We start from the raw sequence: 18,581 nt of genomic DNA, 5'->3' as shown, positions 1-18,581 counted from the left end.
ATTAAAATGGCTGGCCACCGAGAACTTCCACTTTTAGCGGATGGAACAGAGGTACTCGACAAAGGGGTCCCCCAGTTTATGTCGTGTGTCAACAATGTAGCGGAGGCTGCATCGAGAGCACTGGATGAAATAGACAATCCCAAATGATTTGCAGGTGAAGGGCTGGAATTTTGAATGGAGGGAAGGGAGGAGGTGTAGGGGCAGATGAGGCATTTCTGTTGCTTGCAGTGTTATTTGTCAAGCCTGAGATTAGTGGGGAGGGGTGAGTGGATAAGGGAATCATGCAGGGTGAGATCCCTGCAGAAAGCAGAGAGTGGGTGGGGGGGGGGTAAAGATACATTTGGTGGTAAGATCCCATTGAAGATGGCTTAAGTTGCAGAGAACCATGTGGTGGATGTGGAGATTCATGGGTGGTAGGTGAGGACAAAAGGAACTATGAAGGTGGTGGGAAGATGGAGCGAGCACAGATGTGTGGGAAATGGAGGAGATGGCATGAGGGCAGCATCAATAGTGGAGGACGGGAAACCCCATTCTTTGAAGGAGGACATTTCTGATGTCCTGGAAAGGAAAGACTCATCCTGGGAACAGATGAGATGGAGCTGAAGGAACTGAGAAAAAGGAATAACATTTTTACAGGAGATAGGATGGGAAGAGGTATAGTCAAGATAAACATGGGAATCAATATGATTACAAAAGATGCTGGTAGGCAGTTTGTCTCCAGAGATAGGGACAGAAATATTGAGATTGACCAAGTGAATTTAAGGGCAGGCTGGAAGTTGGAGGCAAAGTTGGTGAAATTGACATGCTCAGCACGGGTGCATGAAGCAACACCAATGCAGTCATCAGTGTAGCAGAGGAAGAATAGGAAGCACTACAAGAGAATGCTTGGGACATGGACTGTTCTGTGTAGCCAACAAAAAGGCAGGCATAGCTGGGGCCGATGTAGGTGCCCATGGCTCCCTCTTGAGTTTGGAAAAAGTGGAAGGAGAAACTGTTAAGGGTGAAGGCCAGTTTGGCCAGACAGAGCAGGGTGATAGTGGATGGGAGCTGGTTGGTTCTTTTATTGTGATGGAAGTGGAGAGCTTTAAGGCCTCTTGATGAGGGTTAGAAATGTATGGGGACTGGACATCCATGATGAAAATGAGGCAGTCAGAGCCAAGGAATTGGAAGTTAATGAGGAGATTGAGAGCATGAGAGGAGTCATGGATGTAGATGGAAAGGTACTGAACCAAGGGGGAAAGAATGGAGTCAAGGTATGCAGACACATGTTCTGTGGGGCAGGAGCAGGCAGAGACAATGGGCCTACCTGGACAGTTAGGTTTGTGGATCTTGGGTAGGAGATAGAAATGAGCAGTTTAGGCAAGGGAAACATGAGTTGGTAGCAGTGATTGGGAGTTCTCCAGGGTTGATGAGGTTAGTGATAGTGTCAGAGACAACATTCTGATGGTCTGGAGTGGAGACCTTCTCAAGAGGTAAGCAAGAGAAGGTGTCTGAGAGTTGCTGCCTGGCTTCATCAAGGTAGACAGCAATCCCTTTGACTGTGGATTTAATGGCAAGGTTGAGATAGTTCAGAGAGAGTGGAGGGCAATGCATTCAGATGGGTTAAGGTCCAAGGAGGAGAGAGGAGTGCTTAAGTTGAGTTGGTTGCTGTCTCATCAGCTGTTACAGATGAAAAGGTCTGGAGCAGGCAGAGAACCAGAGTAGGGTGTCCAAGAAGAGGAGGAGGGTTGGAGATGGACAAAGGGGTGATTGGTGCAGAGTGGGGAATTCTTGCCAACGAAGTGGGCTCAGAGGTAGAAGCAACGAAAAATGAGCTTGGCATCTTGGTGGGCACAGAACGCACTGAGATGTGGGCAAAGGTAAGACTCTTGCTCTTCTCTTCTGCGTTAGTTATCTGTGGGAACAATCCGCTCAGGGCCTGCCCCTCACAATTTCTCCACTCCATTGTAAGGAATAAAAAAGTGTAAACCAACAGACGCTAAAACAATGATAGGTAAAAGCTGGATGAATGCTCATTAATTATGGAAGTTAATTACAATACAGCCAGTCATTTTGGCAAGGCCATTCAGCAATCTGAAGAAAAGGGGAGGAAGTGATGAGCACCAAGAAAGGACAATTGTCCACAGCTTGGACCATGAATTGCAGTGACTGTCTGCTACCACCCACCTTGCTTCCAGATAGTCACCTCATCCTATGCTCAAGTTATTTTACCTCAATTCAACTAAAGCCCTTTTCACTTTACCCTTAGATGCAGGGGGGCAATGGAAGAGAAGCCACTGAGAAAACAACGGCACTGAAGTTCTCAGAGAATTAGAGTGACAAAGATGGTGAATACTTGGTCACTGGTACAAGTGAGTACAATGAGAGCTGTACTACTGTTGGAATGAGAGTTGAAATGCACAGTATAAACACATTCTAATCCCATTATCCACTAAGTAAATGCCACATGTAGGTGGATAAGTTATCTTTCCAACTAAAACAATGATGAGCAACAATAATGCATGAGAAGTGGAAGAAATTCCTCAACAGCTACTTTGAATAATACTTGCAGATGTCTTGCAACCACAAACGAGAAAGGAATTACACAGAGGGATCAAATGTTTCCTCATTGCTATCAGGGAGGTGAGAAAATTAAACTCGACTGGCTGACTACAGACAGCTTAATTGTGCTCAGATTTCACACAGCTCCTGAAATTACATTGCAACTCCTTGGAGTAACCAGCCCACGTTATTTACAACGGTCTTCCATTACCTCATTCACCCGAAAAACTGATCAGTAATTTTGACTTGTTCCCACATGCTGAGACTCTGCCAACAATTTATAACTTACAGTGCAACACACTGACAGCTATGGCCACTGTTACATCTCAAGCTTTAGATGGCCGTAACATTTCATTGAAGAAAAACAGAAAAGTAAACCTGACAAATTGGAAAACTTAACGAACTTAATTATTCTTCGTGCATGATTAAATTGCAGCATTTTAAACTGTGGGAGCCACAAATTTAATCAGTGGCCTTAACCCATCATATAAATATAATTGCAAAGAAAGCACGACAGTGCCTCTACTTCCTCAGGAGTCGGTGGAGGTTTGGCATGTCATCAAAATCCTTCGCAAACCTATAGATGTGTGGTGAAAAGTGAGCTGACTGACTGCGTTACCACCTGGAATGGGAACACCAAAGCCTTTGAGCGGAAAATCCTACAAAAGGGAGTGGATTTGGCCCAGTACCTGACGGATAAAGCCCTCCCAAGCGTTGAGCACATCTACGAGCCATAGAAAAGCAGTTCTTTTCTTGCTGTTGTCATCAGATACAAGGTACAACTGCCTCAGGACTCGCATCACCAAGTTCAAGAACAGTTACTACCCCTCAACCATCAGGCACTTGGGGAAAAAAGATGATAACTCCACTCATTCTATTCCTGGTGTTCCCATAACTAATGGTCTCACTTTAAGAACTCTTTACTTTGTTATTTCATGCTCTTTCATTTCATGTTATTTCATACTCACTATTTGTTGTCATTTATTTATATTTGCATTTGCGCAGTTTGTTATTCTTTGATCCTATTTCCAGTTACTGTTCTATAGATTTGGTAAGTATGCCCACAGGATAAAGAATCACAGGGTCATATGTGGTAACACAAGACCACACGAGACCATAAGACATAGGAGCAGGAGAAGGCCATTCAGCCCATCGAGTCTGCTCCATCATGGCTGCTCCCAGATCCCACTCATTCCCATACACCTGCCTTCTCGCCATAACCTTTGATGCCCTAGCCAATCAGGAAACTATCAATTTTCACTTTAAATATACGCACGGTCTTGGCCTCCACAGCTGTCTGTGTCAGAGCAACCTCTCACTCAGCGTCAACAGGACTAAAGAGCTGATTATTGATTACAGGAGGAAGAAGCTGCAGATTTACGAGCCAGTCCTCATTAGGGGAACAGAGGTAGAGAGGGTCAGTAACTTTAAATGCCTTTGTACTACTATATCACAGGATCTGTCCTGTGATATGCAAGTGTCATTACAAAGAAAGCACAACAGCTCTACTTTCCTAGAAAATGCATAGATACAGCATTTCTCTAAAACTATGATGAACTTCTGTAGATACACAGGGGAGAGTATACTGACTGGTTGCAACATGGCCTGGTATGGAAACACCAATGCCCAGAAATGGGAAAAGTCTGCAAAAAGTGATAGGTATAGCCGAGTCCATCACTGAGCACATTTACAAGGAGCACTGCCACAAGAAAGCAGCATCCATCAACAAGGATCCCTACCATCCGGGCCATGCTCTATTCTTGCTACTGCCACTAGGGAGGAGGTGCAGGAGCCTTGGGTCCCACACAAGCAGGTTCAGGAACAGTTACTACCCTACAACCAACAGGCTCCTGAACCAGCGTGGACAACTTCACTCATCTCAATGCTGAACTGCCTCCACAATCTATAGATTCACTTTCAAGGTCTCAACAACTCATGCTCTCGGTATTATTTATTGACTATTTTTATTTTCACAATGTCATCATTTGAACATTGATTGTCTCGGCCAGTCTTCATTTATAGCTTTTCATATATTCTATTGCATTTCTTTATTTTCCTGTAAATGCCTGCAAAAGATGAATCTCAAGATAGCATATGCTGACATATATGTAGCTTGAACTTTGCCCCCTCAAAAGAAGATCCTAAAGGGTGCATTCCAACTTCACTAGAGCAAGGTTTGATTTCGTGCTGGGACCTCCAAGTTGTACAATGCAACATTGTTGACAGCTGGATCCAATTTTGTAAACCACAGTTTTTTTGGGGGGACAACCTGCTCCATTTTCCCATAAATGGCTTGCAGGCAATTTTGTCAGAGTTTCAATTTCTCAGCAGAATTGTAACATTTTTCAGTAACATATTTTCTATAATCAAACGAGATAATATTTAATTTCCAGTAGAAGCCAGAAATGTTCTCATCATAACTTTTCACAAGAGGGTAGGATACATAAATAACTTCATCCCGGAAGCACAACTCGGGAAATATTTTCCTACTTCAGTAACAGGAGATTTAATACTCTGCTCCAGGTTTCCTCCAAATAGTGCAATCGAAATGTCTGTAGAGAAAGCCTTGAGCTGTTGCTTATTTAGTTCAGGATAAAGGAAAAATCATTCATGTGCCCATTGAAAACTAGTGATATATTCATACTGCTGGCACAGTTCTAAGTACATAGGGTTTAAAATAAAGGAAAATTTACTATCCCATTAATACTGAGACTTTGAACTCTTTTTTTATGAAAGGTGTACTGTCAGATGTCCAGAGCCATCCACAAACAAAAATTGTTGCACAGTTTGCATAGGACGTTACTGGTCAAACAGTTTGATTGTTAGACCATCTTAAGAAGCATTTATAAACACCTCTAGGCTCTGAGGACTTACGTTCTGATTTTAAATCTCTCTGATATTTCGACACTTTAGAACTACTATGAATGTTGGAAATAAGAAAAAATACTTGGAAAAATTAAAAATGAAAATATTATCAACTTAATTATATCAGTCTAGAACATTCACAAGTTTTTTAAACATTAAACTAAACAAAATAAGTTAAGCAAATCTGTTTCCATTTTCTAAGATGAAACATGTCTTTGAAGTGAATGGGGTCACCAGTGCTGGGCCAAGTCTGGTTGGCTTGTGATTGAAAAGACCAGTTCCCCCAGTGTAAAATTGGACAACTTTGCCATTGGCCTACAACAGAAATGGAGGGACAGGGAGCAGCTGTGATCAGCTGTACCAAATGCAGAAGTTCATCAGTCCTGGCCAAGTTTCACCTTTGTTATTCTGTCGTAGCCAAATCTTTCAATTTCCTGAATAATTTCTCTTGTCTAGCTCCATCAATCCAGTGAGTCACATTCCATTAAAAACTCAATGATGGAGGTGGACCCTTCCTCCCACACCCCGTCAGTGGCACAATTATTGAACCAATTACACAAAGTCCATCATTTCAATCCCTTTTCTTGTACTTGGGGTAAAACCCAATGCCATTTTGAGTCGTCTTTCAGCACTAAAAACACAAACCTTAATAAATCCATAGGGGATCATAATTGTTACCATTTCAAATGGAATATTTGTATTTGAAATGAAACATTGTTTTACCAAATGTTCTATCAAGATCATAAAATCCCCCTTATTGTTTAGCAATGATTATCAGTCTGTTATGGACAGAAACAACCATTAATAATTGCTTAAAAACCAGATGTGTAAACATGAGGCTTCATCCAATTCACAATTGAAACACATTTAACAGTTTGAAATGTGATGCAGTTTGTGGTTTCCGAGGACTGTCTGCAACCACAACCCACAGGAGATGTTTCATTTTATACAATTGGCTGTCCAATATTCATAGAACGAACAGCATATTTGAACTAAGTAGGAGGGATGACCTGCAAGTTTAGCTAGGGTTTGACCTGGCACTGGACCAATAATGTAACTGTTATCTTGAACCACATTCTAGTCAACCTGTAACAAAAGCTACAATGCTCCAGAATCTCAGCATTATCTAAGAGAAAGCAGTGTGATTGGTCACATTGGAAACATCCTCTCCCTGCTTCACTGCATCTTTCCTCAGTTCATTCTACAGGATGCATCAATTCGGCAGCATTCTTAAACAGCACCAGTAAAACTTCCAACCTGTATGCTCTTGGACAAGGAGCATGCCTAAGTTTTGCTCCACAAAATTAAGGAGGCAGTTCTCACTTCGATGGTTTAAACAGAGTGTGGGTTGTCCACTTCACAGAATCAACAATAAAATAACCCAGCAGAGGCTGGAAGTCGGCAATCCACAACAAAATGTATCTGAAGGGGAATATGGGATTCCACACTGATTTCACCACACTTCCACCACCGACTTTTAAACCTGACACAGTTAGTCTACCACATGATTAAACATCCACTGCCTGACAGTTCTTGTTCATGTAGCATGCAGCAAAGTTTTTGATCTTCTACCATGTTCCTATCAATCCCAATAAAAAAAAGACTTTGACTGGAACGTCACACCAAAGACATTGACCAATGGTACTTACAGTTTGGTGAACTGGGAGTCTGCCGGTCGATAAAATGGATGAAGTTCTCCAGGAACGCCGTGTTGTTGGTTGAAGGATTCAATCCATCGCAGTATTTCCTGAAAGGCATCGTTAACACGCACACACACACTATACCGGTCTTTCCACACGTAAACAAACATTGCCACAATGAGAGGGAAAAACGCACAACAACACACAAGAAGATCCGGATGTGCACATCACAGCACATAGAGCACAGCAAACATCAAAACACAGAGGACATTGGTTACGGAACAACATTCTAGGTTGCTGGGCTGAAAAGGTGTCAACAATGGTTTGAAAATTCCATTTTCTAACCATCCACAGAAAGGAAACAAAAAAAAACTGCAAATTTATCTCCCTTTTTTTCCAGATGCTGCCTGACCTGATGAACATTTTCTGTTTTCGCATCTAAGAACATCTCCTTTTATTTTCACAATGGCATTAAAACATTTTTGTATCATCAACTACCCTTTTATTCCATATTGCCTCCTTCTGTGGAATCCGACTAATTGAAACACATAGCAATGGCTATCACTATCAATGTCAGGAAATAATGGAGTCTCAATATTCCAGGAATGGTATTCATCATGCTTTATTTGAGGTTACAACCAATATTGAGATTCTTGCTAAAGGGAGACAATTATATTCCAATATGTTATTCATGTGTCTCTTCCATGCTTGGACTGGATATTGAACAGACTCTTCCTACAGGGTAGAACTAAGGTTACACTTGGCCTCTCATATTGTGGTTTCCAAAAGGGTATTAGTAATATGCAGCAGATGAAAACCTAGTTGGTTTTAGTTCTGAGTGGGCCATTAATTCCCCTTGATTGCTCCAACTAAGAATAGCTGAGATAACCATGGGAATCTCCTTATCTACACTATTGTGCGTTCAACCATTAGGACAGTAAGGATCCCTAATTACCATTGCCATAAATGAGTATTTTTGCAACTTAAAATTTAACAAAATGAATTCCCTTGACAGCTCTGAATAGCAGAACAAATTTCCAGTATCAAGTCCAATTTATTAAACCTACCAACATAACCGCTACTATATTAGAACTCTAACCAAAAATATGTTTTCCAATGCAGTGCAAGTTAAAAAATATTTTATTTGTGCAGCCAAGAGGAAGCCTAAGACTACTGTAATGGAATAGAAAACTTGTCACTGTACTTCTCATAACCTCTTTAGTCTGCAGAGGTAGGCTGATTAGGTCAATGCTATCCCTGTTCTAACCTGTAGTTTCTGGTGTGTGAAAGAGTCACATTGTAAAATATTTGAATGAAATGATGAAAGACGTCTGTCACAACTTATTCAATAAAGACACACATGCATATAATTTACTGAATTTCCTGTGTGGTTGACACACAAGGATATGCATGTATTGATGCCTTAAATGCTTAAAATTCACCAGTTTTTCAGCTTAACTGCAAAAAGCTGTAGAAATTGATTACTCTGTTTCCTGCAGCAGATCAATCTCTTATACTTAGAATTTGGTGCCTTTTGTAATGAAATTATCTTCATTTTATTGGAATGATTCCCATCTATATCCAGAAAAGAATTTACACTTTAAATGTTATGTTAGGATTGTGTGATTCACTAACGATATGCAAATAGTCCCAACAATAATGCTAACCTGTCTGTGCTTCAAATATTGACTAGTCAATTCTGGATGTCCTGAGTTGTCCAGGAATATAATTTACTGATTGCGATCAGGCTCCAGGCTCCATGTAACTTATTAGATAATCAGCTACTTCTCAAAATTGTTCAAAAGCTTTTCCAAAATTAACTTAACATTCATTTGATTCATTCACTACTGTTGTCCTGTTTGATTTCCCTTAATTATATTGTTTTATTCTTCATAATATTTCTTATCTGAATCTGCCTGTGATTTCTGTTTTATTAATTCTGCATTTTAATTTTATCAGGTTGGGCAAACGATACACCAATTAAAATTATGCCAGCACTTTTATCTGTCACTGTGGGGTTTTATGCGATTGAATGTACCTACAACTGGAGCAAAGAGATGATCTCATTGTATTGCTTGATGCCTATGAATTGATTTAAATTTGATATGTTCAAGAGCAATGCACACTTTGATTAATCTTCAGGTCTTCCATGACTCATTTTTACCAAAAAAGACTGTTTGTACTTAGACTATTGAAGATTTAATGACTGTTTACTTTAAGATACTCCTTGCATATAGAGTGAGAGAGCACCGGGCACAGAAGCTGGCCCTTCGGCCCATCTAGTCTAAGCTGAAGTATTATTCTACCTAGTCCCATTGAACCTGCATCTGGACCATATCCCTCCATGCCTCTCCAATATATGCACTTGTCCAAACTTCTCTTAAGTGTTGGAATCAAATCCTGACCCATCACTTCCACTGGCAGCTTGTTCCACACTCTCACCACCCTAGAATGAAGAAAATGCTACTCATGTTCCTCTGAAGCATTTCGGATTTCACTCTTAAGCCAATTCTGGTCTCACCCAACCTCAGTAAAAAGCCCTGCTTGCATTTACCCTATTCTATACCACTCCTGATTTTTGTACTCCTCAATCAAATCAGGTCCTCAAATCCCAGCAACATTCTTGTAATTTTCTCTGTACGCTTTCAATCATATTGCCATATGACAAATTGGTGTGCTTTATTTTGGACTGGAAACTGTTGAACTTAGGTGTGTCAGAACAGATGGAATGTAGGATGAAGGATGATGTTCTTCACTAAGAGTTTGACCGTAAGGCACAGGCTATTCAGCCCATCGAAATCTCAGCATTTGTGAATCCCTGTCCAAAACTCGGACACCTCCAGAGGTTGTCATCGGCCTGGACACTTTAAAACCAGTTAGTCCAGTGCCAGGTGTGCACAGTAAATCACGCCCCTCTTTCCCCAAACAGCCATGCTTTACATGCGCTCTCACAACAAAGCATTAAACTGAGCTACCTTGGTGCGAGATACACATATCCTGTGGTGTCGAAGTTATCGGGCATTATTGACTCTAAGTCTGAAAAGAAATAATTGTTAAGATGCTCATTATTGCTTCCAATTGCACCCTTTAGGTTGCTAGATTGACATTGAACACTTAGAAGAGAACTTCTTATTAAAAACAGCAAAAGTAATCATTCACCGTCCAAGTAATTTGCATAGCGTAACATTGTAAAAAAGTACACAGACAGCAAGCAATAATAGTATAAAAGAAGTAAACTAAAGCTATTAATGTAATGATAATGGGACACCAAGAGCTAATACATAAAAGGACAGATGCAATAAACACGGGAAAATATCCAAAAGGGGTAGGAGCTAGAGTGCATTACAGTATACTCTAAAGACAATACAATGAGGAAATTGACTAACAAAAAGATACTTGCCCTTACTTTTGGCTGTCAGAATCCATCAGAAAGAGAAAGCAGGGAACAGGAAAAAGGGTCAAGTAGAAGGGATTATAAAACAATATTTTATTCAATGAGTACTTGAATAAAAATATTGTGCTATACTGGGAGACTTAATGCACAGTAGAAGTCTGAAAAACACACACTCGCTTGAAGACTGAAAAACTATACGTGATCACCATTAATGTTACCTTCGAGAAACTGCATCATTTAAAGGTCTGTTTACTAAGAAACAAATGTACATCAGCACAAAGGTAATACAAGTCTGGTTGTATCCAAGGCCCTAAACTAGGGCTATACCATGCATAGTACTAAATATAACAACATTGCAGCCCCTTGAAAAAGGAAAGAGACTTTAGCTTCAACAGAATTTATTTCTTCAGTACTATGTGGAAATAGTGGTTTGCAGAATGAATGCAGTGAGTCGAGCAGTAGACATATGCTGCCAGTCTCTCTTTGTCATTACAAATCATGCTATCACTTTTGGACACTAGGCTGTTTTTTTTAGAACTTACTTGGTGGTCAACAAACTTCCTGCTGATCTTAAGGATGAAACACAAAATATAAACTTAATCCTTTAAAAGTGCACAAGCAAGGATTGGGGCTGACACAGCAAAGATGATCACCGGGAGAAAGACAAGGCTCTGGTGGAGTTGGATTATTCTGTTTTATACATGAATTGTTAAGTGACAGGTTTAAATTCTTGAAATCTGTATGCACGTCTGCTATTTACGTTTGTACTGAATAGCCTCAAATTCACAAGGATATTTCTCTAGCACCAATACCATCTTTTGAATGCACCCCAGATCAGTAAAATCGAGTAATATCTACCATATACTCAGGAGTATTCCACTTTGCAATAGTTTCCTGATGCTGTCCAACCCAATCATTTATAAGATTTCCTTTGCTTCTCTAGAACTGAGTCAATTTTTAAAAATCTGGATAACTTCCTTATAACAGAGTCCAATCCATAAAAATTTAAATCTACAGAGCAAAAATGACGCCAAGTGAGATTCCAGCACCCACCGTAAAATTTGAAGGTCCAATTCTCAAATTACCAGCAGCAGACTCCAATTTCATTTGATATTCTGCATTGATATGAGTGGGGCAAATGCTTTTCTATGTACTGATCAGTCCCAAAGAAATCTCTACAGATTGCAAAAGAGAGCAGGTGAATTTTCAAGAACTCTACGTAGTATAAACCCCAGCTGAGCTAAAGCAGTACTCTGATGTTGCACAATCATTGGCAGGGTGTAAGTTCCCAATGACGTTATGTAATTGTAAATCACGATGGTTTCACTACTGATGTTTTTTTTGCTATCAAGAACAGAATTGAATATTGCTATTGAGTTGTGTCTGCTCAGTCTTTGCTTGTACATGTCTAGTTTGCAAGAGACGGGGAAACATTTAAAAGGAAGACTGTAATAGCAGCCAACTAGTACAAAACTCTGAACATTTATTGTGAAGATCTGTGTTTAGCATGTTATTAATTATTTCAAAACAGAGGACTGATGGTTTGGTTTACTGTCATGCCTTACCCACATGACAACCTATTGCTAAATTTATATTGCCCTGCTATCAGCTAGGAAAACGTTCAACTCAAAGTCAGCAAATATTTCTGTGAGTTTTTGAATTCCCTATATAATGCTTTGTGCTACAAGTGCCAGGGCGTCTGTTCAATCAACTATTTGTTAAATGAAGTACAGAACACAAGTCTAAGTGGCACTCAGTGTATTTGAGGATTGGACAATTCGCACAGGTGTAAGACTATGCCATCCACGCAGCAGACAGGCTTGAGACATCACACATGCAAGTGAGGAATTGTTTTATTTTGCAGTTGCAACTCTAGGTGCAAGATAAAACAGAAAAATTAACTAGCACAAGGAGTGAGACTTGTATCACCTCTGTGAGCATTTCCTCTGTAAAATTAATTCAGGAAAAGTCAAATTATATCTGTAAATAACATCACATCAAGGGGAATATCATTTTTCAAAGTACCACAGTCTGGAACTTGTGGTCAGTGACGAACAAAAGGTGCTTACTTTTTCATACATAACCTTACACAAACTCTCTCTGGGCTTTCCAATTGACAGTAATGATAGTCAAAGCAACTGTTGGGGTACAGACAATGAATGAAGAGGATAAGTAGTTAGCTGTCTTCTTAATCAATCAGACTGAAGAACTGAAATATAAGCCTTGCAGAGATCCACAAAGAATGTGAGATTCAATGTAAAATTAGATATTGAACATGAAAGGTGTTGAGATAAAAGGGACAGAAAAAGAGGTACAAAAAATATTTTTCTGCTTTAAAATCCATGATAATGATTAAAATCTGAAGAAATTTGTTTTCACTTCAAAAAAAAAGTTGCTCATCCGTAATAAAAATTTATCATATTATTTATTTTTTGAGATACAATGTGGAATAGGACCTCCCGGCCTGTCGAGCCGCACCACTCCACACTCCCCTGATTTAATCCTGGACAAGTCACAGGACAAATTACAATGACCAATTAAACTACCAACGGGAAACATATTAACCCACTGGTACATCTTTAGACCGTGGGAACAAGGTCACAGGGAGAACCTACAAACTCCCGATATGCAGTGGTAGGAATTGAACCCAGGAATTCTGGTACTGTAAAGCATTGTGCTAACCACTACACTACTGTGCTGCCCCAATTTATTGTCACATTTTGTAGTTAACTAACAACCAAGGCTCATACATCGTACATCATTCTCAGGTTTTCAGGAGGTACTGATCTATCACAACTTGTGAAGAAGCAGAGCAAACTGTAGGGATGTACGCTGCTGACACTGGTAAATTAAGTTGGAAAAGAACAAGTATCTTAATAAATAGTCAGACATGCTTTCTGTATTAAGCTAACAAGCTAATAAGGACTTAATTGACTTCCTAGCATTAGATGGAACTTTCCTAAGACATAACTGAGTCGTAGGTCTACACATAAAGCAATTCAAGAGCCATGAGGTAATGTTGCAGCTCCATAATACTCTGGTTAGGCCAAACTTGGAGTACAGTCTTCCATTCTGGTTGCCTTGGGAATTAAAGAGTTAATGTATGAGGACCCTTTGATGGCTCTGGGCCTGTACTCACTGAAGTTTAGAAGAATAAAGGGGATCTCATTGAAACCTAATGAATATGAAGAGGCCTAAAGGGTTGTGGAGAGGATGCTTCCTACAATGGGGAGTCTAGTACCGAAAGGCACAGCATCAGAATAGAAAGGCATACCTTTAGAACAAAGATGAGCAGGAATTTATTTAGCCAGAGGGTGGAGAATCTGTGGAATTCATTGCCACAGGCAGCAGTGGATGCCAGGTCATCAGATATATTTAAAACAGGGGTTGATAAATTTCTTGATTAGCAAGCATATCAGCAGTTACACAGAGAAGGCAGAAGAATGGGGTTGAGAGGGATAACAAGACAATAATGATGGAATGGTGGAGCACAGTCAATGGGCTGAATGGCCTAACTCTGCTGCTATGTCTGATCATCGTAAGGCCTCATTGCAGGAGGATGTGGAAGCTTTGGAGAGGGTGTCGGCTGAGGCAAGTACATTAGGAACAGAAAGAAAAAGATAAAAGGAGGCCTATGTGGGAGGGAAGGATTAGATTGATCTTGCAGTAAGTTAGAAAGGTAAGGCAACATTGCAGGCTGAAGGGCCTCTATCTTGTTGTGCTGTTCTATGTTCTAAATCTCTGTAGGAACACTGGAAATGCAATAACTTCAGAAATAAATGGTCGTGATACTGTTTGCTTAAATCAGAGGGATATTTACTTCTGATGAAGAAGTCGTGACTGCTGACTGAGAAGTCTTTTTTCAGACTAAGGGTTAATGCTTACAATAAATGAAGACTGGTCAAGAAAATACAGGTCTACAATATGTATTCTTGGTATTGAATCATGGAGGTGACAGGTAATTTGGCTCAGGGTATAATAATCACTGTAAGAGTTGGTATTTTAAGTTATCCTGGGATGCTGAGTTCTTTGAATAAAACAGTGAAAAGAGAAAATTAGGCTTTGACTGATTATCATGGGGTGCAGACAGTGACTAATTTTCGCAACAAATTTGAACAGCGACTTCCTAACTTGGCAGGATTTCAGAAAGCTGTTGTCTGATGGCCATCACCAACCGGGCTACACTTGTAACACAAACTCGCATCAAACGCTTCAGAATAGAAAGGACAGGATAATTAATACCATTAGGCCACATAAACAATTATTGCCGCTGACGTAAACAGACCTTCCAATGGATGCAAAGAGCTAGAAGGTACAGCAGTACAATGATTCTAAAATTACATGGCAAGGGAAATTGTGCATATTCAGTAAGGGAACTTTGACAGAAAAAAAAGCACTCTTACAAGTTCAAAACATGCAGTTGCTTACATCCTTGCATGTCTGGTTTTCCGATGCTTTAGAATCATTGCTTCACACTATGGAAGACATCTACTGTATCTGACAACCTAATTCTTACTGTTGCAGAAACTTTATAAGTATCAAGTCGAGGTATTTTATTATGTTACAGTGCTAATACTTTGATCTTTACTGCATGCATTTCTAAGTCAGCTTGCTCTGTTCCAATACTTACGTTTTGCCTGGGTGATAACTTCTTCTAAGTTGGCTTTGATGTAGTGAGAGCCATAAGGTGGCAGGACTAATGCCAAACTAGAGAAAACAGATAGGTATTATCATATAATTAACATTATCATATACAGTACTCAAGAACCCTTATACATTCAGTGGCCACTATATCAGGTTCACCTCTACACCTTTTTGTTAATGCAAATACACTGTATCTGATTAGCCAATCACGTGGCAGTAACCCAATGTATAAAGCATGCACACATAGTCAAGAGGTTCTCTTGCTTTTCAGACTAAGCGTCAGAAAGGAGAATATGTGTGATCTAAGTGACCTTGGTTGTGGCTGCCAGCCGGGGGGGGTTTGAGTATCTCAGAAATTGCTGATTTTCACACACAAGTCTCTAGAGTTTACAGAAATGGTGCAAGAAACAAATAAAAACATTCAGTGAGTGGCAATTCTGTGGACAAAAACGCCTTGTTAATGAGAGAAGTCAGAGGAGAATGGCCAGACTGGTTCAAGCTGACAGGAAGAGAACGCAGTTCAAATAATCACGAATTACAACAGTGGTGTGCAGAAGTTCGAGTTTAATTATCATTCAACCACAAGGTCAAGGTGCATAACACAGTACCAACAGTCATACACAACACAAGGCACAACACCACATATAAGACAGCAGTAAAATACAGTCATACAAAAAAAAGTGCAAGTCCCTGAGTCCGTGAATGTTGCAGCACTCTGCAGTTGAAAACACAATACATTTTGTCTTCTGCTGAGCGAACACTAGAGGGCAGCACTGGCTCCAGCATGGATGCAGTGCCACACCACCTCCAGCGTTCTGGTGGAGTGCATCAATTTCGATGCCTCTCGCCTGGTTGGCTGCAAGCAGGTGACACCACAGAGAAAAACATCTCTGAACACACATCATGTCAAATTTGGCATTGGATGTGCTACAGCCACAGAAGACCATGAACATACATACAGTGGTCACTTTATTGGGTACAGGAGGTACCTAACAGGTCGGCCAATGGCTGTACTCCTCCCATAGGTGAGAAGTGCACAAGAAACCAGATCAATAAAAGATAGCATTGTTGCCTTGTGAAATGCACTGCCATTAATGTTCTTACACCAGTCCCTGGGGACTAATGGCAGCAAACCTAAGAGTTAATATGTTAATATTGCCTGGCACAGTGATTTAAACCAAAGTGGCAATCCAGCTGAAAACAAGACCTTTTTCCTTTTCTGATAACTATATCCCCCTCAACTGAAAGCAAGATGGTGCTGATACTTTAAAAATGTTACATGCTGGAAATGCACAGAAGTTTAGGGAGTATCTGGGGAGAGAGGAACAACATTATGGTTTCAGGATCAACTCAAAATACAAGCTCCTTTTTTCACTCATCACATATGCTGCCTGATCTGTTGAGTGTTTCAGTTTTTTTTCCAGATTTTCTTAGCTATTTTCTGAAATATGTGAACTGAATCAAAGTTCCCTAATGCATCCTGTGTTCTACTTACATTGAAGGCTGACACAACAATATGGGCAACAAGCAGAGCATATTTTCATTAACATGCCACAAAATTTATTTAAATATCAACAAATCCCTTCCAGATAAACACACCTGCTTCAGAATCACATCTTCAATCACCAATCTCTTGCTATTACAAATGTGCCAACTTCTTTCTGGGTTAAGCTTCATGATCATAGCTTTAAGTTATGTTCTTCTATCGAGGTTAAGAACCCTTTGCTGCACCTAATACAATGCACCCCTTTTGAGAGTTTGTTTGATTCCTTTACGGGTTTTCATGAAGGGGAATTCTGCCATGAACTCCTGTTTCTCGGGATAAAGGAGAGCCTTGGATGCAATTATTTTTAGCTATGTTCTTCAGTGATACATGGAGATATAGCCAAATCAAACATTTCACAATTCTGATTTAGAAATATCACACAGAGTAAGTTTTTAATTGTCACAGAAAGTCTATTTAAGAAGATATTCCAGAAACTTCCAAAAAGTAATTGTTTCAATTCCCTCATCTTCATAGTTAGAAGTGACAATATGCCAAGACTACACTAAAAAGGCAACTTCAGATGTAACACTTCCTGTTCATTTCACAAGTCAATGAGTCACGCAAAGGATTAACATGAATTTCCAACAACTTTGTACCATGACAGTTCTACGTCTTCCTCAGCTCAGCAAGATCCCTGTCAAAACCAAATAAAGGATCTTCAAACTCATCCTCAGCATTGTCACCTTCATCATAAATCCTCATCCGTTCTAGTATCTGACTGGATACAATAGATGGTTGGTAGTCAAACACTAAGCAATGAGTCTGAATGCTATTCACACCAATGGCACTAGTGCTACTGAATTGATGGTGGTGATTGTGGTGGCGAAAATGTGACTACTTTGAAAAACTAACAAAAGATCATAAAAGCAGATAATTGGCATTGAAGACCATTGCTTTATTGTTGATAAGTCAATCTCCTGAAATTCCCTACATGAAGGGAAGATAACATTTCAGAAACCAGTTAAGTCATTTATATCAAATACAATGGTGAGATTGCCTCTCAAATTATGATACACAAATCCAGTTCAATTTGCCAGTTATTCTCCTTCCCAATCCTGACTTAGAGTTCCTTTTAATTAAATATTAAGAAATGAGAACAATGTCAAAACAGTTTAGTTAAAGCTTACTTGTAACCTTATCCAGATATCCACTTACAATTTTATTCACCAAATAACATTGATGAAAATGTTCTGGGAGAGTAACCCATTTGTATGATCACACCTAGAACTGTTACATCACAGAACTATCACCTATCTCTAGTTATGTGAGAATGTCCTGCTTTCACCCTGTAGGATAGACTTGCAGAAACATGAATGACTCGATACTTTCGCCTGAATCGTTTCACAGAAATTCTTTGGAAAAAAAATCTTTGGCATAATGAAAACAGATTTTAAACTATGAGAGCATCCTTCATGTTCAAAAGAAGTTGCTCCAGGAAAACCCAACCTATACTAATCAGAGAAGTGGAATAAGAAATGAAAATGCTGGAAATACTCAGCCAGTAAGGATGCATCTGTGAAAAGAGAAACTGAATTCAAATATCAAATCAAAGGGTCAAATGAAGGGGCCTTTGATGTGAAATATTAACTTTGTTTCACTTTCCAGATCCGGTGAATGCTTCGAGTTTTTTCCCCCCAGTTTTGAACGTTCTTTTGGATCCCATCTGGTGATGAAATTAAACAAAACGACCCGAGAACCTGCTCTCGTTATTCTACAATCCAACCTGGAAGCTTATACCATCACTGAGGAGAGGAGCATATGGGGTTGTGATATATCACCGTGGTTAAATAGCTTGAAAACTATAGTGGTCAGGATTTATATATGACCAACAGCCACTTCATCTACATACCAATGCCTGACACAAATATATATCAAAACATAGCTGTGTTTTAAGAAGAGATATTAGAAAAATTGAAATAGGAGAGAAAACAGAGAAAAAAACATGGCTATC

The 18,581-nt window shown here is 39.7% G+C and overlaps 1 protein-coding gene across 3 annotated transcripts in view; it reads right to left on the bottom strand.

Moving 5' to 3' along the window:
- The window catches only part of LOC134359480 (voltage-dependent calcium channel subunit alpha-2/delta-1), a 761,998-nt gene that overhangs the window by 111,183 nt on the left and 632,234 nt on the right, over positions 1 to 18,581 (bottom strand). For all 3 annotated transcript variants that reach the window (XM_063072791.1, XM_063072789.1, XM_063072790.1), the window contains 3 exons: positions 15,071 to 15,147; positions 10,022 to 10,082; positions 7,056 to 7,153 (listed from right to left, as the gene is read on the bottom strand). In XM_063072791.1, the coding sequence (XP_062928861.1) occupies positions 7,056 to 7,153; positions 10,022 to 10,082; positions 15,071 to 15,147 (236 nt within the window). The remainder of the gene's footprint in view (positions 1 to 7,055; positions 7,154 to 10,021; positions 10,083 to 15,070; positions 15,148 to 18,581) is intronic.

Source organism: Mobula hypostoma, chromosome 20 (assembly GCF_963921235.1).
Source record: "Mobula hypostoma chromosome 20, sMobHyp1.1, whole genome shotgun sequence".
NCBI lineage: Eukaryota > Metazoa > Chordata > Chondrichthyes > Myliobatiformes > Myliobatidae > Mobula > Mobula hypostoma.
The sequence above is the reverse complement of the archived record's forward strand: the minus strand, read 5'-3'. Positions and strand labels throughout refer to the sequence as shown.